Consider the following 25,670-nt stretch of genomic DNA (forward strand, 5'->3'; position numbering starts at 1 on the left):
GGGGGCCAGGCAACTCAGGATGAAGCCAAGATGACCATCAACATCTATTTATTGGACAATGGCAGGTTCTTTCCCAAAAAGTACAGCCTGTTGCTTTATTCAGGGATTTGTACATTCCAGCCAGTTAGGGGAGCCGGGAAAGGGATGCTCAGTGAGAAGCGGATGTCTTGGAGGTCATGTGCTATCAACTTTTTTTTTTTTTTTTTTCAGTTAAAGAAAAACTATAATCGAGATCCCACTCCTACGTGAAAGTGAGATGGGAAAAACTTGATTGTTTGTGATCTGGCATGTATGTATCTTCTCATTTCATATGTACAGTTTATTGGGTACTGCTACCGTCCACCGGCAGAATACCTACAGGTAAAAACAAATATCAGGGAGGAAAAAGTATTAACAAAAGGAAGTTCAAAAAGATGGCTTCAGGCAGGTGGCGGCCGGGCGCCAGGCGGGCTCAGTAGAAGCAGACAGTGTGCAGGAAGGTCCTGCCGCTCTTCTCCTCGAACTCCTGCAGCAGCTCGTCGATCTCGTTCTCCATGTCCTCCGTGTGCTGGATCTGGAGTGGACAAGAGACCCACCTTGAGCTGCTGCCCTGTGAGGGGAACCCACCAGGGACAGGGACACAGAGCAGCAGCAGCCAGAGGCCAGCCTCAGAGCTCAGGTGAACACGCACTTTAGACACTCGCTGCTGTGCTGTCCCCACAAATGGCAGACCCAACCTGCCCATGTCTCCCCGCAAGGAAGCCCAAAGGCCATCCTGTGCACAGCAGGGTGTTGGGCAGCACGCTGTGCACCCCCTGCCAGCTGCCACTAGTGTCTCCCAGCTGAGGCCCACTGTGCGTGCAGACGTGGTGAGATGGCCCCTGGTGGAGAACCACTGCCTGAGGAGGCGGCGGCGTGACCAGGGGCAGCCCTCGGGTGGCCTGGGGCTGGCCTAAGGCCGAGGCAGCTTGGTGCCCTAGTCTCGGCCTGTAAGCACTACCTCTCCTCTGCAAGCTCTCACAAGCATGACCCAGGTGGGTGTCACGTGTGCTATTTCTAGGATGCGTCATCCCCTTCAGCCCTTTCTCTTGCATGATGGCCAGATCATAAGTGCAACGGCTGGAGCTTCAGCAGCCACCCTGGACTGTGTGACACACTGGAAACAGAAGTTGCGCTGGGCACAGTAACAAGAGAGCAGGGGCCTGGGCCCCTCACACAGCAAACACATTCACACCTGCCTGTCTCTATATTTCTTGGTTAAGCCACTTGTTTTCCTCATTTTCCAATCACTCAGTTAGTTGGCCTAAATGCAGAAACCGCGGGTGAAGGTATGACAAAGCATAGCAGTTTCTCCTTGGATGGGTTCTTTTGCACCACTAAGAGGAAATGTCTGGCTCTGAGCACAGCTACACAGCAGGCGTGAAAGAACCTGAGGTTTCCTGCACAAGGGAGGATGTCCACGGCCACTTGCGGAGGGCCAGATGTCTGGAATGATAAGCCCAGAGGATGAAGAGGACCAGCACCCTTTAACACCATCTCTGGGGCTCCCAAGCTTCAGTAGGTGTTGGAGTCCTGGCAGGAGGCCTGTGTCCATGGAACCAGCATGGGGTACGGTGCTCTCCACTGCGACTGATCAGTCTAAAATACTCAGAGGGGGATTCTCTAGCCAGAACCAATTTGCTGACCCTCATACTTGTGGGCACCTCCGCAGTTCTGGGTTGTAACCTTTGGAAATAATCTGAACATGAACTGAGTGGCTGGTCAGTTTTCTGCTGAAGCCCTGGTGTGCAGGAGGCGGCCCAGGCAGGCTGATACTCACACACTGGCAGAGCTCGCAGATGAGGAATGCCCCCAGCGTGGCCTCCTCATGGTTGTCCTGGATGTCCACGTTGATCACGTGCACGGGCTGGCAGGTCTCCTGCTCCCTGGAATTCAGATCTGACCGTGACAGAAAGACGGAAATCAGAGGCCTCAGAATCAGAGCACAGGAGGGTCTGTGATACCCAACTGCCCTGGCCTCTGGGGACTACAATTAAGGACCGACATCAGGCATCTAAGCAGGCTGCACACTCCCTGCCACCCCGGAGCCTCATGCCGAACACAGCTGTGCTGGGAGGAAAGCTTGTGCTCAAGTGGGACCCCTAGCAGCTTGGTCACACTTACAAACACCAACCAGCCTACGGTGCAGGGGGCAGTAACAATGCCCTCACTCGCAAAGGACCAGGCCCCAGTTCCTCTGCACCATGCATGCTCTTTCCGTGCCAAAAAGACCCTTAACACACATGATGCTGCCACAACCAGGGGTGGTTTTGCCCTGATGAACGCAATTACCCAGAAGGCCACCATCTCCTGCCCCCATCCCCCTCCCAGGACCCACAAAGGTCAAGGGTCCTTTGTCCACCTCTCTGTGGCCTCACCCAACTTCCCCTGCTCACAGGAGCCCACAGACACACTGACTCTTTAGGACCCCATGGACTGTAGTCCACCGGGCTCCTTCATCCATGGGATTCTCCAGGCAAGAGTACTGGAGTGGGTTGCCATGCCCTCCTCTAGGGACAGACACACCAGGAATCCTTAATCAGCCCTGGGCCAGGACCAGGGACCGCCCACAGGAGCTGGGCTGCCTCAGAAGCACTGGATACACAGCAGGGTGGAGGGCATGGCCTTGGTTAGCTCCACAGTGCAGGGTCTGGCCCTGGGGCTGGCTCACCTTCCACCACCTGGTCGTACACTCGCTCTTCACAGGTGAGGATCAGGTCAAACAGGTCTTTGCAGTTCTGGAACCTTTCTGGCCGGGGCTTGATCCTCTTATTTCTGTCCAGCATGTGTAAAATGCCATTCTGCGTATAGCTGAGTACTCGAATTAAGGAACTTTCAATAAAGACCCTTGTCATTAAGTGCAGCAGCCCCACACCCCAGCCAGCTAGCTCAGCACCCCAGGCAGGGCCACCTCCTCAGCAGGAGCATCAGGGTGGTGCAGGTGTGGGGTGGGGATCGGAGGCTGGCGCACAGAATGTGCTACAGTCCCCGCAGAAGACAAGTCAGATGGGGATGAGTGCCCCCAGCTTAGTGTCTGGACACACGCCCCTCAGCCTACCAGGCTGCCTTTAGACTCACACCTTTCCAGGAAGCAGAGCAAGTGTCTACAGCCTTCTCTTCTGTGTCCCCCAGATCATGGATCGAACCCCTGCCCCCTGCAGTGGAAGTGAGTAAGTCAAGTCCCTAATGGCTGCTTTTGTCCTACAGCTTCTTGGCCAACGCCTGCAATGAACCGCAGCCCTTCGGCAAAGACTGAGCTCACATGGATACCCAAGTCTGGCTCAGTCACCGCAGTGAGGAGATCCAGAAACCCATCCAAGAAAGGACACGTCAGTGGCAAGGGTGTCCAGGAGGGAGAAGCCTTGGGTTAACTGAGGGCAGAGTCAAAGAGGCCCAGGCCCGGGTCCGTTGGAGATTGGATGGGACACATGGGTCCCACAGTCAGGGTCTGTGCCAAGTAGGTGGCCCCAAGCTGGAGATGCCTCCCCAGGGATCCACACAGGGCCCCACCCAAAGGCCGATGGCTGTGTCCCTGGCCCCACGGGAGGGCTCGCCACTCCAAAGATGGGGCCTGTAGTCTCTAAAGGTCATTCCGGATAGTGTGGGACAAGCATGTCCCCCACTCTACTCAGGGACACAGATTAGTTGATTTAGGAACTCTGAGTGGTACATTTACTGTCTTTCCCAGATTTTAAATTAAGATAGTTTATTTAAACAAGCTCATATTACTCAAAACACATTTCCTACCATCCTGGATGGTGAAAACGGCTTTTAACATCAATTTAGAGTTTTTACTTGAAAAGATACCTGTTAGCGGGCAGGGGGGGAATGTTTTTGGCTCTGGCCATTTTCTAGAAGAGTGTAATGACTGTGGCACCACACTCTGGCCTGCGTCCCTGGCTGCCTGCTGTAGTTGTGCTGCCACACCAAGGTTGGCCTTCCCAGAACCCAGTCTTTTGGATGCCTGGCACCCATGTCCAGGGAACATGGGCCAGCCTGGCATCCATGTCCTGTGGAACATGGGCCAGGGAGGCCCTACATGGGTCAGGCTGGTGGAGGAGGCGCCTATATCCCCACGCTGGCTGAGACTTGCTGCCAGACAGCCCAGCTTCAGGGTACACCGAGACTCACAGTGACAGCCACAAGAAGGCCACCAGGCACTCAGGAAGCTGCGCATCAGGGTTCCCAGCAGCCCTGCAAAGCCCCTCCTCCTTTCCTTGACCCTCAGGTATTCACAGAGATGACCCAACAGATGAAATTCAGGTGATGTAACTAAGAAAGGGCTGAGTTGAGAGATCAAACCCGCTCCCTGGTCAGTGCAACAGGAGAGGGGTAATGGTGGCCTCTGGGGATATTCTCCAGCAAATATCTGAGAAGCAGGGTCCAGGCCGTGCTTGGCAGGACCAAGGCCAGCATATGCTCGAAGCCCTTGAGGGTGAAGCTGCAAACCACCGGATTCACAGGGACCCAACTGAACTCCTGCTTCATACCTTGGGGGACAGGAAAAGTAGGGGACAGGACAGGGAGAGTCATCTGCCACCAAGATGAAGAGTTTATTAGGGTCTGGCTTCTGAGGGAAGGCCCGCCCATCTGGGGTCCGACCAGGAGGGAAGGACATGTTAGGCCCCTTGGACTACCCCCATGGATCCTCAGGTGGCCAGTGGTGACCCTGGGCCCAGGTGCAATGATGAGCCTGGCTGAGCACAGTAGGTCAAGGGCCAGGTGACCCGCCACAGCAGGGAGCCTCCTTGAGGGAGGGAAGCTGGCTGGGGCCACCCCTGGAGCCCAGACACTTGTCAGAAACTAACCCCTTGACGAGTGTGGAAAGTGAAAGTGAAAGTTGCTCAATCGTGTCCGACTCTTTGTGACCTCTTCTCTAGGCCAGAATACTGGAGTGGGTAGACTTTCCCTTCTCCAGGGGATCTTCCCAATCCAGGGATCGAACACAGGTCTCCCACATTACAGGTGGATTTTTTACCAACTGAGATATGAGGGAAGTCCAAGCAGGCTCAAAAGTCCAATCCAGGTGAACGGAGGTCCTGGTGGGTGCAGGCAGAGAATGCAGCATCCAGGCTCCTACCCCTCTCCAGCTCCAGTCCTGAGGTGGCGGCCAAGCATCCCCAGCCCCTTGGCCTGCAGACAGTGCATCCCAACTACTCTCACCTGGGGCTGGTGAAGGATGGCTGGGGCGCCTCCCCTGCTGTGTGACTGGCGGCATCTCGGGACAGTGGGGCGGGGGGGTCCTGGGGAAGACAGGAGGGTCTGCCTCCTGCCAAGTGAAGCACAGAGGGTGGTTCTGAGACACTCGGGCGTCTCAGCCATTGAAAGACACACACCCTACTGTCAGAGGAGATGTGCTCTTCAGCAGCTTCTCCATGAGCAACCATGGGTCACTGAAGCAACCCACGGGAGAGTGCCTGGTTCAGGATGGGGTCCTCAGGGACTGTCCTGACAGTGCAATAGAACATAGCAGGTACAGGGTGGCTCACCTCCAAAGTTCCAGAGCAAAAGGCAGGCACACCAATGAGCTGGAGACACACCCGTGGGCACCATGGGCTGGCCTGAAGGCCGCCTGCTAGGGGAGCTGCACCTGCTCATGACTGGAACACCCAAGGGCCTCCGGCCTGTTCTAGGTCAAGGTAGCTTTTCAGAGTGAGGTTTGGCCCTTACACAGGTGTCCTTGGCTCACAAACAGGTTCAGTTGAACATGTGCCTCAACAGCGATTCTCAGAGAAACGGGCCTCAACAATTCACCTGGCAACCATGACAGACGGGCACCCACGGGCAGGGCCTTACTGAGCCCTCAGCAGTGAGGCAGCCGACCCTGTGGAGTGCAAGCACGTGGCTGCTCCTGCCTCCCCAGGAGCAGGTGGGGGTCGACTCAGCTGTACAGAGGTGCCCATCAGACGAGGGCCCAGGAGGGTGAGCCGAAGGGGCTGGGTAGACACAGAGCAGGGCCCTGGCACACAGCCCAGGCCGGGAGCCTGGGGTCCAAGCAGAGATGTACCCGTGAAGGCAGATAGCTGAGGGCGGAGGGGGCAGATAAGCCAAAGTGGAAAAGTGTTAGCTGTTCAGCTGTGTCCAACTCTTTGTGACCCCATGGACTGTAGCCCACCAGACTCCGCAGTCCATGGAACTCTCCAAGCCAGATGCGCAAGTCAGACAAAGGGATTCCAGGGAGGGCAGACACACCGGAAGAACCGGGGTCAGATGCTCCCCTGAAGGGTATGGGTTTAAGAGTGGAGCCCAGACCCCATGTCCCCACTCAGCCCAGAGGCCCACCAGGGTCTGGCTTCCCTGGGGACAGAAACACTTCCCAGAAGGTGAGACAGCTCAGTCTGGATTCCCGCAAATATTGCCCAGTACACGAGATGGAGACAAACCCAGGAAAAGCGGAGCTCAGTACACTGAGAAGAGAAGCAGGGTCTCTGGGAAGAGACAGAACCCTGAGAAGGAGGGAGCAGAGCCAGGGCGGTGCAGCTCCACACCTGTTGGAAAGAGGCTTCAGGATAATACTGTCCACCACCACCCACGTTCACTCTCCACAAGCAGGCTCTGGAGCCCAGCTCTGACCACGCACTGGGGACTCTCGGATCGGGCAGGCGTGGTGACTCGGGCAGGCCCTAGTCTACCATGACAGAAGCTTCACCAAGAAAGGATGTCTCGGTCTAACCACCATGGGAGTTTTGCCAAGAGAGGATACCCTTGTCCAAGCTGCGCCCCGGACACTGACCCGTCAGAACCCGAGGACATCCTGGCCCACCTACGTCAGGACCTCTGCACCTGCACACCATGAGGCCAAGCCTGTCATTTCCTGTTTCAGGGCTGAGCTTGGGATGTAAACCTGGATCCTTTGGCTGGGCTTGCCAGGTGGGCTGCGCCCGCAGAGGACACTCTGCTCAGGCATCCTCCTACCTGACTCGAGTTCCAGTTCTGAGCTCATTCCAACAGGAATGGAAGCTGCAAAACCCCTCATGCAGGGGCCCAATGCTTCTGGGGAAGGTACTCGAAGGCAGGGACCAGCCCCCAGCTGCGAAGCTCAGGCACTCGCTGCCCCGGACAGGTGACAACTGGCTGGCCACGCCCTGGGCAAGAGCTGAGGCTTCTGCAAACCCTGCTGGGCCAAGCATAGCACCAAGGTCAGCAGGACCTTGCACCCCTGGAAGCCCACAGTAACCTCCCAACTCCAAGTCCAGCTGTCTGGAGCCCTGGTCAGCTGCCCTGCTCTTTTCTCTGCTGATTCAAGAGGGTCAAGATTACCCTCAGACCCCTTCCAGTCCTGAGGGAGGCAGCTAGGAGCCCCCTCCCTGCGCATGAAGCCTCCAGGCACGGAGGGATGGGCAGCTCAGTAGGGAAATGGGCCTCCATCTGGGAACAATTCAATCATTTCACTCAAATTTTAGCCTCATAACATAGCGACAACCTTGCCACCTTCACTTTGGATGAGCGCCGAGGCTGCATAGGGCCAACCCTTGCCCGTGGCTTCCCCATGCCACTTACAATCTGCTGTCACAACAACCCCAGGGTTTTGTGTCAAAGCCACTGGCCTGGTAAGGCCCTGTAAAAAAGCACAAACCCAAGAAGCACAGGTGCTGGCCACCAGAGGGCAGGCTGGGCCCAACCTTGTCTCCACGGGACCATTTGTGACAACCACATGCTTGTTAAACAGCCACGTCCCCAGACAGAAGACTTCAGATCACAATGGGTGTCTCAAACCCACGTGCTGCAAACAGGACACCCCGGAGGACAGCACAGGGCAACACGGGAAGTGTAACTGTGCCATTACACCTGTGTCACACGTATTATGTACAGAAAGGATAAAAATCAGAAAAGCACACCTCTTGGACAGAGAGAGTGCTCCCAACAGCTGAAGGCTGCAGGGACCAGAGGGGACCACCCAAGGGGACTGGGCCTGGGCTGGCGGGGCTACAGGCAGCAGGGAAAGGGCAGGATAGACAGAAGCAGAGACCCGGCCACAACTCCCCAAACTGCAACTTGGCAGCACAGCTGCTGTGGTTGGGCCAAAGTCAGTAAAGACTGGACTGGAAACCAGCAAATACATTTCATTTGTAATCATGTCCTACACGTAACCAGCTGCACCACACTATTCACAGGCCTGGGCTCCAGGGCACGGTTGTCCCCATCCCCTGCACACAGAGACACACACACACACACCTGGAACTTGGCCTGGGCTCACAGGTGGGGGTCTGATCAACCAGCACTGCCCCCAGCGCTCCCTGGATGGGCACAGCATGAGGGGCTCCACGCACCTGGCCACCTCCACATGGATCCTGGCGGGGTGAGAAACCACCGTATCTCTTCTTCAAAGGAAATATTGCCACCCGCCCACCTCCACTCTCAAATGGTGTTAAAAACAAAACTGGGCCACCAGAACACAAACTGCGACCCTCAGTGTAACCGGAAGGATCCATGAGGTCAAAGGTCAGGGCCTCATTCTCAAGTCAGCCTGAAAGGAGCAGGTGACAAGCATATCATTAAACCAGAGTTGGTATCAGTAGACTTTTAAATAAGGTCGACTGCTATCCAAATCAGGTAAAAGACTACGTTCATTTGAGAAAAAGCTCAAGAAAATAGAACTTTTAAAAAATAAATTGGCTGGATAAATAAAAACACAATGGGGAATGTATCTTTAGTCTTAAGTGTTTTGTTTTAAATAGACACATACCTGTCCCCAGCTGTCTGTGTGCAACATCATAGGAATGTTAAACTCGAAACAAAAGTAAAAGCTTCAGTCCTAGGTTGGAGCATTTTAGTAATAATTAACTTATTTTTTAAAACTTTTTGAGAAAAAAATCCTCAAATGATAAATTAACTCTACAAACATCAAATCACTTCTATGCAGAATGGTTCAAAAACAGAAGAGACCCCAAGCATTGTACAGTGGGCAGGGGCGGGGGCATGTGGTGACACTCCGGGAGCCTCTCTTCTGCCCATCCACCACCGCCCACCCTCCCAGCAGTGCCAGGCAGATCTGCCCCAAACACTTTGAGTTCCAGGAGAAATAAAATGACCCCCTCCCTCACTGAAATTCCAGTTACTGTTTGAAGCAGAAACAGCCCCAAGCCCAGGGTGGCCCCTGACCCAGACGCCCCCAACTGAGCCCACTCAGAGAGGGTTGAGCTTGGCCCTCGAGACAATGCAATCGGCATGAGAAAATTAACTGTCTGGATAAGAAGACGGTTGGGGGCTGGTCCCAGACGCCAGTGATCACTGCAAACCGACCCGTGCCCAACAGGGCTCCCCTTGGGGACCTGTGGGAGCAGCCAGGGTCTGGAGGTGTCTGGGAAACACCGCAGCCAAGGGAAGAGCTGTGAGCCCCAAGGGCAGGACAGAAGCTGAGAGGAGGCTACGGGAGGAGAGGCGCTGCCCAGTGTCCCCTGGTACCTACAGGACCCTAACCCAAAGGCGGCCCAGCAGAGCCTGTCCCAACAGGTTTCCCGCTCTTTTTTTCTGGGGGTCACGGTGACAGCACATGTCCTGACAGGGTAGCTATGCCCCTGAACATGAGCCAGGGAGATACAGGTTCCATGCCAGGGAAAGGCCCTCCCCAAGAGCACCTGTGACACCCCTCGACCTCCACCCACTACCAGAGTGGACACGTGCTCCAAAGATACCCTGGACAGGTCCCTCACTTGAGAGGATGGCGCTGGGAAGGTGCAGGTTCACCTGTGGACAGGGAATGTGGGGCCGGTGAGGGGAGCACCTGCTGGCAACACAGCTCTGGCCTGAGACCTCATGCGTGCTCTCTCCTCCAGTCCACATCACCTTGAGAAGGGGTCAGTGCTGGAGTGGACATAGCTACACCAGCATCCCAGCTCAGGGATTCATCAGCAGACTCTGCCCCCACCAAGGTCAGAGGAAGCCATGTCCACTGTGTCCACACAGTGCTGGGACCTAGACCCACACCCACCCTCAGCATGCCCATCCAGCCCTCTCCTCCTGCTCCTTGCAGCCAGGCCCAGGCCCAGCCCCAGGGTGGAGGGTAGAACACACTGCTGATGCCTACCCAGCCCCCACCTCATACCCGTCATAGCTCACCAGGATTCCCAGCCAGCTAGCCCTCCAACGCTGGTCACAGGTTACCTGGAGTTCAGACTCCAGATGCAAATGCCACTGGGAGGGGACCAGAGGCTGACTGCACCCCCTCCCCCCAGAGAGCCCTGATCACCCTCACCTGCTGTGGATGCAGGAAGCACCCTTTCCCCATGGCACCCAGTCCATCTCTTCACAGAAAAGCGCTGAGCAGCAGCACGAGGGTCTCCCTTGGGCCTCGGGGCTGGGGCAGCAGAGCCAGGCTGCAGCTCCTGTGGCTGAGTCAGCCCTTCTTCCCCAGGGGCTGGGGATAGACCAGGGCTCCAGGAACAGGTGGCAGTTGTCCGGGGGGTGGGGTGCAGCTGCTGTGTGTCGTCATGAGAACACACTCAGCCCATCAGTCGTCAGGGGGCTGCCCTCCACACATAGGTGTGAGCAAGGCCAAGAGCAGATGGCTCTAGACTGGAGATGGTCGCAGGGTCCAAGATGGCTGGGGCGCTCCTGGAACACACCCTGAGGAACGCTCAGCACAAGCTGTCACGTGGGACTTGCTCATGTTGAAAAAAATATTCATCAGGGTGATTGCAGCCACCCTGCAATGAGCACCTGGCCGGCCCTGGAGGGAGCTCCCAAGGCTGCTGAGCTGCCCAGCGCCTGTCCCACCACTGCCCAGGGCCAGTGGCAGGCAGTCTGGTGCCGAGATCTGCAATGGCCTCACCACCCTGGACACCAGGCAGAGAGAAAACACTGGCGTGGGCTACGGTGTCACCTGCTGTCTACACACCTGCTGCAGGGTGCAGTGACCAGGCCTGAGGCTTCGTATTCACTCAGAAGGGACCCAGCGGGCCACTCAACTTGGGGCATGGTCTGGCAGACATGAAAGCTACTCTTCTGGCCTCATCTATCTTTAAGGCCATTAATTTTAAGCATGAGTGCTTTTCTGAAACCCAACAGCTTAAGTATCAGCAAAACTGGATCAGAGTTTCCCTGGGTACCAGTGTCTGGCTTAGGAACACGTTCCCATGTTAAACAGACACCATTTTCAAAAACCACTTGAGACCACAGCTGCCAACCAGGATGAAATGAGATGGGGTCAGACAGGCGAGTTTGTGTCCAGGCAGGTACGGGGCCAGGGAAAGCGACCACGACTGTGAGCAAGGTGGGCAGGCGGAACATGCCGACAGTGGGGGCCTGAAGGAGCCTGCGGGGCTTCAGGTGCAGAGAGCATCTCCAGGGCAAGGGCCCGGAGCTGGGCAGCCACCCCCCAACACCCCCCTGAGCACAGCACAAGGCGGTTAAGAGTCTGAGAGACCACAAGAACAAGGTTCTGGAAAAGCCTAGGGCCTTGGAATAGGACAGAACTGCCGTGTCCACTGACTTCGAACCCAGGATGGAGGTCTGAAGGCTGTGGGATTTACAATCTTAGAAATCACCTTTATTTTTATCTTTTACCCCAAGAGAACAAAAAGTACACAGTAGAGAAGTGAGTGTAAACATAAATCTAAGGCCTAAAAAACAATGAAATTGAGAAGATGAAAATGAATAGTTAAAAAAAATCTAAACCCCAAAGGTAATTAGTTACAAAAGATCCACAAGATAAACTGGGCAAGTCTGCTAGATACAGCTATACAGGCAGCCTCCAGCTCCGAGGACAAGTCAGGATCTGGGAACATGTTATAGTTACACCAGCACTTCAGCTCACCATTTGGGGAGCAAGTGGTCACACATATTAAAAATTTTACATTAACTGCATTTATAGCCACACATTCCTTCCCATGTTAAGACACATGGTTTTATAATTCACAAAGCAATTACTTGGAACTTACATAAAGATGACCCTCTAAGGAGCCCCAAGGACCCCACCTGACTCTCCTTTCTGGGCGGCCCCTCCAGTGACGGCTCATGGACCCTGTTCATCAGGTCACAGGCAGGCCATCCTTACATTTAGAAGAAACCATTTCTCTTTCCCCAAAGGCGGCCAGCAGGCTGAGGCTAAGCCACAGAGTCCACACAGCCGATGCTGGGAGCCAGGGAGGACGTTCAGTTGTGGAAACTGGCTCTGGCAGGAAATGAAAAAAACCTGGATGCCTCCACCAACCTGACCCCGGAGCTACATTAAAGCCCCACGTGGAACACCAAGTTTGCAGTGGATCAGTTTTTAAAAGGACTCCAAGGCAGAAGGAATAAAGAAATTAAGGTCAAGGGGGAATTTACACTTAAGAAAGGCCAGCTGAGTACCTGCTACAACTTGTACAAACCTCAGGTGTCAGGCAGAAGCCAGTTGCTACAGACCCAAGTCGTACAACCTGACGGGTAGGGGTGGGCCAGAGGCTGTGGGGGCTTCCTGGGTGAGAACATTCTCTGTTTGCTGGTTGTACAATCCTGGGACCCACACACTTGGAGTGGATGGACCTCCTTATAGTCAAGGCCAGGTCCCACCTTGGAGGCGTCCGTGTCTGGGAGGGTGAGGTGAGCCTAGACTTCCTGCACTGCCAAGGACACCTCACCAGGCGTCTGGCTCTACTCACTGGCTGAGCAACATTCAGCAGGTGCTCTTGTCACCACACCTGTCGCCAGGGGCTCGAAGCAGGCAGGCCCCCAACCCCACTCCTGTTTGTGGACAGGACATCAGAATCAAAACGTCTACTTATAGCCAAGTAATTAACACCATTGAGGGCTCAAGCACCACAGGGTCCTCGGCCCTGCCGAGTGTCCTCAGGGCTGTCTCTGTCCCCACCAGCACCTCGGTCTCAACTCCCGCCTCTGCCCAATGACTGGCATTTTTTCTCCCCTGAAAATTTGAACATTTACTGAATGTTGGTTTACATCTTACAGTATTTTCTTAGCTTTGCATTGCAAATTACAAGAACCACCACTTCTGCAACAGCCCCAGCATTCATGCTACAGTCCTGGGTTGTCAGCTAGTCTGCTGTGTCCCAAACACATGGGGACATAGGGCTTCCAGTCCCACTTGTGATCACCAACCTGCCCAAGTCAGCAGACTCATTCTGCCATTCCCTTTATGTGTGGAAGCCCCAGATCCCCCACACTCCCCCTTTAAAGGCCAAAGGCTGACTCAGGAAGAGCCAAGCACTGCATGTCTGGCCCCTTCCCACCCACAGCTAGAGGGCAAAAATCCCACCCAAGTGAAGCAAGAAACCAATGGTCCCTCCCAGAGCCTCAAGAGGGCGCCAACAGGGCAGTCAAAGGGTGTGACTGCCAACAGCAAGGACAGCCATCCCCTGGACACTCCCAGGGGGCACAGGCCTGTGCAGTCACCCTGGAGAAGCATCTGAGCACTCAGAGGCTGGGCCCTGCCCCTTCGTCTCAAGCTACCAGGGGCACACACACGACACCTCCAGATCTAGTCTCGTGTGTGAATGCTTATTCGCAGAGAGCACTCTGTGTGAGATAACCTGAGGTACAGTGACAAAGGGAGCACAGCAAGTGCACTATTACCTGTTTCATTTCTCTTGCTGAGTTTAAGAGCTTTTAAAACATGAATGGTGCTAACTGAACAAGTCTTCAAAAACAGACAAGGTCTCAAGATAAGCCATCAACAGAGTGTTTGCAGTGCAAGTACCAAAAGCGTGGAGTGAGGCTCCCAGCTCTGCCCTGGGGAGCAGCCGTGGCAGACACCTCTGTGCAAGGCCAGGGCGGCTCTCACCGCTCAGATCTCAGGGAAGAGTCTCTACCAGAGCCCGTCACCACCATGGAGGCCAGGACACAATTGGCAGCTCCCTGGAAGTGCTCCTAATTGTTTCTAATGTGGGTTCTGGGGCTTCTGAGAAGGGGACGTGGGTCAGGTGCGCTGGGGGACCCTGGGGACCGTGCAGGGGGCGAGTCCTGGACCCGGGCATCAGTGCCTGGCCGAAGTACTGACAAGAAACACCTGTTTCTGCCCTGATGCTCCCACCCGACGTTCCCCCTGCAACTGGGAAGGAGCAGGTGCAGTGACAGAGCATGCAGCAACCGCCTGCGTCCGGTACTTTTGCTGGAATGGCCTCTGGGGTCCCTCGCACCTAACTAACTTAGAGGTGTACAGAGGACATTCGTAGTTTATTAAAAGACTGCAAGACTGCCAACATGAAGACAGATTTCCACATGGCACCTACACTCCTTCACTTGGAACGTGTCTGGGCTCCACCCCAAGAATCACCATCACTTGAGGTAACGCGAGGAGGCCCAGGAATCTAAAGCACTCGGGATGACCCCAAAGGTCCTGGTCAAAACCCAGCCAGCAGGATGGCCTTACCATCCGCAGCCTGGGATCACGTGCGCAAGAAGCTGGTGAGTCTCAGGGAGCAGACCCAGTCTGCTTTGTGTCTTTCTGCAATGAGATCCTCTCAGATTACCTGCTTCTAACACGCTTCCTCTGCAGCCACCATGGCCCTCTTGTGATCTCCAGAACACCACCAGGGTGGGAGGCACCCCTGTGGACCAGGGCACACCCGCACGCACACCTACCTGCAGTGCGCGAAGCCACAGGGTTCGGGCTCCCACCTTCCTCACCTAAGCTGCTCTAACACCGCACCAGAACCTTAACCGACTGTGTCCACGTGGTCTCCAACCCCTGGACTGTCCCGTAAGCACAGAGACAGAGACCCAGTGACCCCGCACACCTCGCACGGGCCGCCGCATCCCCCGCCTCACAGGTGCCCCTGAGGGGTGCCCACAGCTGACACGTGCCAGAGACAAGCCCTCGGGGTTAAAGGGCAGCCACTGGGATGCAGTTCTTTGTCTTTCCTAAGGAGATCGTTGTACATCTGGTCATATGTGGTTTTGAAATCATAAACGTTTGGTTTGTCGGGTGCTGGTCCTGGAAGCTTCACGTGAGTTCCTGTTCCGAAGGACCGGACGCTGAATCCTCGTTTGCTGAAAGACACAAAAGGACAGAGAATCACAGTTGGATTAAACAAGACAGAAAATGCTAAAACGGAACAGGAAATGGACTTGAACAATTTTGCCATTTGCAGAGAACATGTTCCTCAGTTCTTGTTTTTTTTTTTGATGTGAACCATTTTTAAAATCTTCATTGATTTTGCTACATTATCATTTCTGTTTTACGTTTTGGATTCTTGGCCATGAGGCATGTGGGATCTAAGCTCCCTTGACCAGGGACTGAACACACATCCCCTGCATTGGAAGGTGAAGTCTCAGCCACCGGACCACCAGGGAAGTCTCTCCATTTTTAAGTATTTTATACTCAAATCTTAAAAAATCCTGCAGCACATTACACAAGCTAGATGAAGCCAATCCAAGGAGAAGACAAAGAACCAGTGAACGCCGGGGAATGAGGCGGCTATCTGTGAAAGCCAAGGACAGACACACAGTCAAGTGAAATTCACCTAGAAAACCCTGTCGTCTGACTGTCGTGCGACTCTTAAAGGAAACTGTTTGCCCAGGTTCCCAGCTGCCCTGACACCGGCTTCCCAGGACCTAGACACAAGCCCCAGAGCCCCCAGGGCAGGAGAAGCACCCCCACAATGGCCTCTTGCCTCGAGGCAACGCCTGTGAGGCCTGAAGACAAGGGGATGGCTGAGTGTCTCCTGATAAATGGTCAGGCAGGCAGGACCCGCAAGTCGCACACGGCATTCACGTGGCCCCGTGGCTGTCCTCACTCCAGGGGCTCTGCTGCAGACCTTGTGTCCTCTCAAACTGACAGGCTGGGAGTGCTCAAAGTGTCTGCGTCAAACAGCCTGCTCATCCTCATCTTGTGTTCACACACTGCTGCATGCCCGTGTGGATGCGTCCCTACCCACCGACTTGGTAGCCGACCCCGAGACCGGCAGCGCTGATGTACTCTTCACGGCGCTGTGGGCTCTGCGGCCACCTCTCAGTGTCTCAAGCTTTTTTGTACATTTTATCGTAACTCAGGGGTCTGGCTGCTTCTGGAGCGATTTTTGGTTGTCACAATGGGAGGTCCACAGAGGAGCCAGTGCATCTGGACACTCGAGGCCCAGCACCCAGAGAAGTGCCAGCATGCGGGCCCTCCCCCACCACGTGGGCACCCTTGCCAGTCACTCTCTGCTGAAAGGGGGACGGAGAAGGAAAACCTCACTGGGCCATGGTGCCCATGGGGCGAGACCCACGGTCCCTCCCACTAGACACAGCAGTTCCAGAAGCCCAGTTGAGTCACTGTTCTCCCAGAGAAGCAGGAAGGACCTGCAGGTCACTCAGGGGTGCCACTGTGCAGATGAAGGGTCCAGGAGCACAGTCACCATGCTTGGCACCACAGAGCATCACAGGCATACGTTTTAAAAGCATCTCATCGGGTTTGTGTCTACCAAGCCCTGTCCTTCCACCCCTAGAAGCCCAAGCTGTGCCCCCACCCAAGCCCTGAACGTTGCCCATGATGGAGAACATGGATGACAGCAGAGATGACTGAGGAGCATACTGGGTCATGGCCACTTGAGATGTAAATAGACCTCAAAGAAGGGTGGCTGGAACGCAAGGGCCCCCAGCAGATGCCCGCAGACCATGGCACCAGAATCTGAATCCGTTTCCTCAGCAGGTCAGGAATGCACAATAGAAGAAATGTTTTCTGTCAGAGCACCAACAAGCTGGGGCTGAAGGCCCCCCTGACAACAGCCCAGGGGCCACTCCCTCCCAAGATGGTGACGGAGGATAGGTCACAGCCATGTCCCCACAGGAGCACACAGCAGGGGCCATGCTGGTCTTGCTGGCTTCACGATGGCTGCTACTCCACAAGAACTGCCCAAAACAATCACCTTTTCCTCATAGAGCCAACTCTCCCCATCCCAGAAATACCCTGGAGGGAACAGGCCCACCAGGGAGGGATGTGTGCTATGAGAAGACACATACCCAAAGAAACACAGTCCCCAGGGACCTGGGGCTGACTCCAGTTCCCAAACAGAGAGCCTAAGGTGTGACACCATCAGGAAGCAAGCCGGGGGGCTGCGTGAGCACAGCTGTTGGACAACCATCTAAGACCACCCTGGGTCTGTCACAAAGCCACACAGGTGTGCACAGATCTGGGGAGAAAGGTCTGTCCTTTGGTGGCAGCCCTGATTCTTTTAAACATGTCATCTGAGACCAAATAATGATAAATTAATTATGGGAGAGGGCCTGTGAGGTCAGAGTAAGAAATCATGGTTGAGCCCACTTCTCTCAGCTAGCTATCTATGAAGTCGGCTCCAAAAAGGGTCCCAAAAATCATTTTGGGGAACAATGGGAGAAATAAAACGTTTCCCAACAAAGGTACGTGAAAGATTCACTTAGACACAGCTCCTCCATCACTCTTTAAAAAAAAAAAAAAAGGTATCTCTATATCTGTCATTTCCTTGTGGTCATTCTTTTGAAATATTTATCCATTGTTAAAGAACTTATTCCATCCTGAAGTGTGGCTCAGACGGTAAAGCGTCTGTCTGCAATGCAGGAGACCCGGGTTCAATCCCTGGGTTGGGAAGATCCCCTGGAGAACGAAATGGCAGCCTACTACAGTATTCTTGCCTGGAAAATCCCATGGACGGCAGAACCTAGTAGGCTACTGTCCATGGGGTCGCAAAGAGTCAGACACGACTGAGTGACTTCACTTCAAAGAACTTATTTACATGAGCCTAACTCTTAAATCTGGGGCTTTCCTAGTGGCTCAGATGGTAAAGTGTCTGTCTGCAATTCAGGAGACCTGGGTTTGCTCCCTGGGTCTGGAAGATCCCCTGAAGGAGAGCATGGCAACCCACTTTAGTGTTCTTGCCTGGAGAATTCCATGGACAGAGTAGCCTGGAGAATTCCATGGAAAGAGTAGCCTGGTGGGCTCATATAGCTGCAAAGAGTCAGACATGACTGAGCGACTAACACAACTCTTAAATCTAAGTTCAAATTTGTTAAAACGGGTCCAGGTACAACTACTCTTGAAACACATTAATGATATACAGTGAACAAACCTTAGTTTAGCCCAGCAGAAGCAAAGAGATTATTAAAACCCCAATGGCTGAGGTTTTAAGGAAAACAATCACCATTTCTACTGGCGGTAGGTCTGTCGTAACACCTTGATCCAGGAGTATTTTCTGGAGCTTGCTATGTGCTGGGATTTAGCAGCGATCAAGAGACCCAAACCCTCTCCTCAGATACTCTGGGAGCATGGCATAAAGGCACCCTCCAGGACCCAGGTGGCGGGAAGCACAGGACAGCAAAACCATGGCACAGGGGTGATAGCAGAGTGGAAACAGGGTGCCCTGGGGGCCCCAACACATACTGTACTCTGTAATGCAGACCCCAATAGGACCCCAGGATTTGTCAGGTCGGGGCAGTGCAGGGCTGCCACTGAAAAGCTGCCTACAGGGTTTCCAGGAGATGGAGAGGCCCCAGCACAGCGTCTTTTGTGCCCACCCACCCTGTTACTGCTGGGGCAGCAAGTCCAAGCTGCCTGGGTGGGTCATCTCCTCTCCTCCTCTCCTATCACAGGGGAGTCTGAGGTTGGAGTTAGGGCCCAAAGGAAACACTGTCCATATGCTAAAAGTAAACTACCCCAAAGATAACCTGGGCTAATCTTTCAGGTGGCTGACCCCTTACCAGGGTATCTCAGAGGATGCCTGATGGTGTCTGAAAGGCTAGGTGACCCTCTCCCCACTAGAAACTATCCGGCCAGTGCGGGGCAGGGGTGCGCAGCTGTGCCCTCTCACTGCCTCCCCAACTGCCTGAACAGTTAGTTACCCAAACATATTTAAAAATAAAATGAAACCCCCCAAAAGAGGAATTCACTGACAGAAACATTTAAACCACACACACAAAAAAATAAATTCGGCTTGTTCTTCCCCCAGCAAAATGTTCACAAGTGGCAAAAAGGCTAGTTAGCAACAGAAGTGCTCTCTCTTCTAAGCTCACGCAGCTGACAACACAGGCCCATCTTATGTGACTGTGCACAGTGACAATGTGTTTCTTACATAAAAGGACTGAGCGCTATGAAAGTATTCCTGACAACCAAAAAGCTTTAAGGGCCAATTATTTCATATGTTAAATAAATCTTCCAGACAAATTTTTATCAAACTTGTTTTTATAAAGGTATCAAAAAACTATCACTATCAGAGACATACTTTAATTATGTTAAATATTAAGATAAAAAAATGTTAAAGTTAAAAAAAGATAATAGTATCATAGAAAATGCTGAATTTTGGAAAACAGAATTGTTTCAGTACTGATGTATAAAGGTAAAATAAAAAGTTAAAATGAACACTGATCATGAAAACACACAAATTATCAGCATAGGTTACAGGTTATGGTATTTTCCCTATTTTCTAGTGTACTTATTAATCTAATTCAAAGCATTATTTTGGCTAAGACTGAAATCCTAGACCACTGCCAAACTTCTGAAAGTATGACCTGCCTCTAAGTGGGACACAATGTGCTTACAATGATGTCACCTTTACTACAGGTAAAACCATCCATGACTTATTAATCAGCCTAGTTTCTAGCTACACAACGACCCCATGTTTACCCAACACAAATCAACTGCTCACACACCATCACACTTCCAACATCTGCCTGCAATTTCACTGTGGTACAGCCGCAAGCCTGAGATCAACTTCCTGAAATGTTAACATTCCAGTAACGTCACCACTAGCAAAACACTTCTCAATAAATGTTTTCTAGAATTTATTTTACTCCTACCATCCCACAAGGTCAAGTAGAAACCAAGAGGCTTCTCAGCATGAGGTCACAGTGCACAAAGCTTGTGACAAACATACACCGTTTTCCCCACAAGAGCTCCTGCTTGGATGTCCCTGCTCCAGGCCAGCTCTTCCTCCACCCTGGCTTTTCGAAGGTCAACTTGCTCTTCCGGTCACTGCTGGCCTCCCCAGGGTGGGGGCCAGCACACAGCAGGTTTTTAAGATCTAGCACTCGAGTCGTCTCAGCCCCAACACCGCGCTAAGCATTGTTTATCATAGTGAACCCGCCCAACTATCTTTCCTTCTCTGGGCTCGACCTGTTCTCACCTACAGAAGGTTGGTGATGATCCTTAAGGCAGGGAAAATGTTTTAGCTGCTGGACTGATACTATGCTTGGTCTACCCAGTTTCATCTCAATGTTCAGATCCAAACAGAAATCTACCTTCTTCCAACCAATCCTTCTGGTCTTAGTTCTGCCCCCTGAAGACAAAAAGCAAACACAATGCAAAGTCCTTTAAGATCTATGAAGGCAAACATGTCCCCTGTAGGAACCTCTTCTGCCATCCTTAAAGACACGATTTCAAATCCTTCCACCTCCCCAAATGGTCTCCAGTTCACCTTCGCCAAGTGTACCCAGAAAGGAAATATAAAAAAATGCAGCCCAAGGAGCCTTGGGCAGAGCTAACCATCCCTCCCTGGTTTAGGACAAGACAAGGGAGAGTTCAGCACCACCATGGGGAGTGTGCTGTGTCAAGTGGCCCAGGGTTCAGATCCAAGGTACCCCTGGGAGAGGAGGTCTGAGCACCTCCATCCCACTGTGGCTGGGGTCTACATGCTCCACTGAGGACACTGACACTTGAGAGCCCCACCACAAATCGGAGAATCACAGGGCCTCAGCTGCCTGGGCATTCCCCACACCCTGGATCTGGATCCTTCCCCAGCCCATCGGACGTTACTTGTGCATCAGGACTGGAGCCCTGTGTCCAGAACCTTGCTGTTACTCACCAGCTGGGGCTTCTGGCTCTGGGTCTTATCCCCTCACCTCTGTCAGTGTGGACATCTTAAGAGTTGTGAGGATGAAATGACATATGCATTTGTAAAGTACCTGGCACAGAGGGGCTCAAGAGATGACGCTAAACTTCTTTCTTCCACATTTGAAGCCTGTCTGCTTATGTTCCCCAAATCACACTACCCAGGAAGTTACAATTGAAAACAGACTAAGAATTCACTTTAATAAGTTATACAAATCTTTCTTTAAAATTTGAATTACTACAATTAAAAATATAGCTTCCAAAAATCAACATGCTCCTTAACATCCAGAGATAGTTTGGAACAAAAAGTAATTTAATTGGCACCAAAGGGACATCTTAATCTGCAGAGTACAAAGAATAGGAGGCTCTGCAGAAACAGTCTTCCTACACTCCTTTTAAAAACCTAAAGGATTCCCAGGACTAGTATTTCAAACAATTTAGTCTCAAAAGATCAAAAATGATTACCCTAGGGAAATTATGGCTAGCTCTAGAAAATGCCAATCTTTGTTAATACTTATATTCAACTTGTCAGAAAAATACAGCCTGAGCTGACTTTCAACAGGGCAAAAAACTGGATTTCAGTAATAAACAATCTAGCATGCACATTCCACTAACTACATTTGTTTGGTCTGATGGTTAAGATTCCACGTTCCTGATGCAGGGGGCCGGGGCTGGTGCCTGGTCAGGGAACTAGATTCCGCATGCTGCAACTAAGACCCAGAGTAGCCTAAAAAAACCTACATTCCCTTTGACAGTTCATTTCAGAAGTTTTCCTAAGCACAGTTTTATGCAGTTGTAACTAAACTGCAAATGCAATTTTCCTGTTTTCACGATCATACTTTTTTGTTGGCCACGCCAAGGCAGCAGGACCTTAGTTCCCTGACCAGGAATGGAACCTGTGCCCCCTGCACTGGAAGTGCGGAATCTTAACCACTGCTGCACCAGGGAAGTCCCTTATCATATCATTTTTAAATACTTTTCTCAATCATTTTTAACGCCTATGTCTCATGTCTCTACATCTTCTATAAGCTCTCCTACTTGTAACAAAAGTCATTATATAAATTACTTAAAGATGCTATTAAACCTTGTGAATTATCCAAATGGAGAGAATATCATAGTTTCAAAAGTGAAAAATGACATGAAAATTTGTTCAATCTCAATAGCAACTTTAAAGCTAAAGGAAAGGCAAAGTTCTTATTTTGCCCCAGCAGCATGAAAAGATGTAAATAATGCCCATATTGTGAGGAAATGGGAGTTCTGTAAATAGGCACTTTTCTGGAAAGCAGTCTGGCAGAATGTATGAAAATGTAAAATATGCCTACCTTTTGACTCAGCAATTCTACCTCCAGCAATTTATGGAAAGGAAATAACTAGAAAAGTGTACAAAGAGACATGAATGGCACAAGGATTTGGACATTATAAAACTGAGAAACCACCCCACGTCTGTCACTAGGGATGATTACCAAAGTGACTACTGCACAGGACTGCTTGCCTACTCAATCAATTTTGAAACCACTGCCATTACTCAATCTGAACAGATATGTTTAAATCCAATATACTAAAATAAAAGCAGAAATGAACATTGAAATCAAACTACGTTGACATCCTGTGGAGAGATTACAGAACAGTGTTTTGATCTTTCTTAAGTGTGTGTATGTATATACAGAAAACATCCAGAAAGAAGGATGTACACTGAAACAGTACTTCAAGTGATTCTTATCTTCCCCATCTTCTACAGCAAGGATGTTTTGCAACACGCAAACACTATTATTTTAAAAAGGAAGACAGTCCCCCAAATATAAACATCTTAGGAATTAAGATTCATATCTAAAATAACTTCACATTCATGAGGTAAATAATGTATGTTACTCTAAACTTACCTCCTTTGGCTCTCATTCGTGAGTAAATTTGAAAGACAGTAAAATGGCTAAAAGCACACAAGCATTCCTACTTGGTGATTATCTCCAGGGGCTCTTCTCCACCCTCCTTTCCACAGGAGTACCAAGGCTATACCATCTACTTCAAACTAAGGAAAGGATTGTAATTTGCAGTGACTGAGGACTATTAGGTAGGCAAAACTTTAGAAATGATTGAACAAATTTGCTAGAGGAAATTTAAAAACACCTCCTTTTGTAAGATTCCATCCCAACTTTGTTATGCAGAGAAGAGCTTAAAACAAAGAATCCAGAACCAGCCAGAGTCAGCAGAATGAGGTGGTCTCCAGGTCACTTGTTATTCTAACTGAAGATATTAAATTTCATTTTCCTTGAATAATTTTCCATGAATGTGAACTTTGCAGTCTTTTCTTTATATTTACCACTAAAATACATATATTTTAGTGACTCTGAACAGATACACGCAGTTTGGGGATCAGATCAAGCACACTGTAATCCTCCGACTTTCCAAATTTTAAAACAACTTTAAAAATTCTAGTTTAGAAATAAATTCCACATTAATTTGTTAGGTTTCAAGCATACCACATTCGACCAAAAAAACACATTAACTGAATACTGTGGATAGTGTGGTAGATCTTAGGAAAGAATTAAACTCCTAACTAGCAGATCATGGACACCTGGTATGTCCAGCTTCATAAAGAATGAGGAGTGCAGGAAAACTCTGATTTCACTGGGAGAGTCAAAGCTGACTGCGGCGGTAGGGGAAGCGAGGCATGGTTGCCCTTTAAAGTCCAAGTAAGCAAACTTCGGGAGAAAAAGCAATTTCAACTTTATTTTACTATCAAAGATGACATGTACACCTAACTTTTAACTGTAACACAAGGGATCAATCTCACATTCTGTGACGTGCTTTTGAACGAAAAAAACTATCAAATGGGAATAAACTTTTATTAAACGTACACATCAGACTCGCAAAAAGGCAGTTACCACTGAAATATAAACTAAAAGAGTGAAACCAAATTCACGTGTGATTCAGAAATTGTCGACTGGAGATTTTCCAAAGGAGAAAGGAATTCTTTGCATGAGACTTGAAAAATGTAAACAGGAGTAAACACACAAATGTATTAAGTTAAAACAGGCCACTTCCGTGTTTTTAACGACTTGTGCTATCCTGAGGTTCTGTCGTGCCAAGTTTTCCACGTTTGATACAAGGCGACACGCCCTGGACAGAGCCGGGCTGTCCTCTCGTGGACCCTAAGCTTCGGCTTGGAACTTACCACCTCACTGCAGAGCATTTAAAGGAGGTCACTGTTTTCAGATACAGATGTGAGTACTAAGGAGACACGAACAGCATAAGCCTTTCAGGTTTACGAGCAGCTTTCGAGGTTCCCGTCATCCGGAAACATTTCGGCTCACATTCTGCATTTTTCCTGACACTAGGTACATATGGGAAAAACCGGACGAACCGAGCTTTTCTCGAGTCCTCGCAGCACACGGCCCCGGAGCCAATGAGCCCGGACGCGGCGCGGCCTCTTGGCCGTCCTTCGGGAGCCGCCGAATACCGCCCGCCTGGGAACCCGGGATGCCCAGCACCGGTCGGGGAGAACCGGGGCTGGTAACCGCCGCCACCCAGCACGGGTCGGGAGCCGGGATTGCCCGGCACGGGTCAGTCCGAACCCAAGATCCGGGGCCGCCGCCCAGCATGGACCGGGGAGGGCCGGGGCCAGCAACTGCGGCCGCCACCACCCAACACGGGCCAGGAACCGGGACCGCCCAGCACGGGCCGGCTAGGTCCGAGACTAGGAACCAGGACTGCCCATCACGGGCCGGGGCCGGAAGGACGGCCAGTCGGCCGGCGTCCGTGGGGCGCGCTGGGCCAGGGCGGAGGCCCCAACTACCTGAGGATGTTGTGCGCCTCCATGCTCCGGTTCTGGTTGCTCGAGCACACCACCGCCACCCGCAGTGGCGACGACGGCATGGCGGCAGCCGCACCGTCTGCAACTCCCACTTCGGGACTCCCACCCAGCCGCGCCGCTTCCGCACGAGCAAGATGGCGGCCTCCACGCCCGGAAGTCATGACGCGGAAGCGGGGGCGCCGGCGACGTAGCGCGTCAGGACGCGCGGCGGGGGCGTATGTGCGGCGTCCAGGCAGCCTTCCCACACCGCCCCGAACTGCTGGGCCGCGGACCGAGGGAGTCCCCACCCCCTGCTGCCTGGCCGGCGACCGCACAACCGCTTCGAGCGTGAGGGCCAGGGCCCTCACTCTGCCCGGCTACTCGAACTGGCGTCCAGACGTCGCAAGCCGCCGTCGCCGGGACTGACGCGCGAGGCGTCGCGCCGGCGAAAGTGACGTCACGCCCGTCCTCGCCGTCGCCGGGAGTGACGTACGAGGCGCCGCGGTACCTGGGACGTATGTTGAAGGTTGCTGGTCTCTTCCGGCTTCCGTCCTTAGCGTGAAGTCGGCCCGGATTGTTTTCACATCTACCGCCCGAGCCGCCGTGCCTCCACAGCTCTAGGCCGAGCCCCGCGCCCCTTCTTGGATGACTGCCCCAGCGTCTTACTAGCCTCTCGCAAACACTAGCGCGTGGGTGTCCTCTGAAAACCCTGCAGAGTTTGACATTTAAGTGCAGTTGTGAAAGTATTTGCAAAGACAATTAGAAACGAGACGTAGGAGGTGTGAGGAGACCTCCTGGGTTGGGAGAGCAAATTGACTTAAATCCTTGGGTTTGTTTGGAGGCACTGGCACAGTCGTTAAGAATCTGCCTGCCAATGCAGGAGAGGCGGGCTCGATCCCTGGGTGGGGAATGTACCCTGGAGTAGGAAATGGCAACCCCTTCCAGTATTCTTGCCTGGAAAAATTCGACGGACAGAGGAACCTGGAGGGCAGCAGTCCATGGGATCGCCAAGAGTCGGAGATGACTGAGCACGCACTCAGTGCGGACCAGAGGTTTGGGGTCATTAAATGGCGGTGAAACTAGTCAACTCAGTTTTATTGTCCTCCAGCCGCTTGGAGTGGCCACTGAGTTGATGTTTTGCAATGGAGG

General features: G+C 52.2%; 1 protein-coding gene across 1 annotated transcript; it reads right to left on the reverse strand.

The window, feature by feature from the left end:
* Positions 1–31: 31 nt before the first annotated feature.
* SSU72 (SSU72 homolog, RNA polymerase II CTD phosphatase) lies at positions 32–24,899 on the reverse strand. The gene is made up of 5 exons (XM_005888854.3): positions 24,525–24,899; positions 14,803–14,946; positions 2,690–2,829; positions 1,799–1,917; positions 32–553 (listed from the first exon to the last, which is right to left on the reverse strand). Exons 1-5 carry the CDS (start codon positions 24,701–24,703, stop codon positions 452–454), a joined length of 684 nt encoding a protein of 227 aa, XP_005888916.3. The 5' UTR covers positions 24,704–24,899; the 3' UTR covers positions 32–451.
* Between the last annotated feature and the right edge of the window lie 771 nt (positions 24,900–25,670).

The sequence above is a fragment of the Bos mutus genome, chromosome 16 (assembly GCF_027580195.1).
Source record: "Bos mutus isolate GX-2022 chromosome 16, NWIPB_WYAK_1.1, whole genome shotgun sequence".
NCBI lineage: Eukaryota > Metazoa > Chordata > Mammalia > Artiodactyla > Bovidae > Bos > Bos mutus.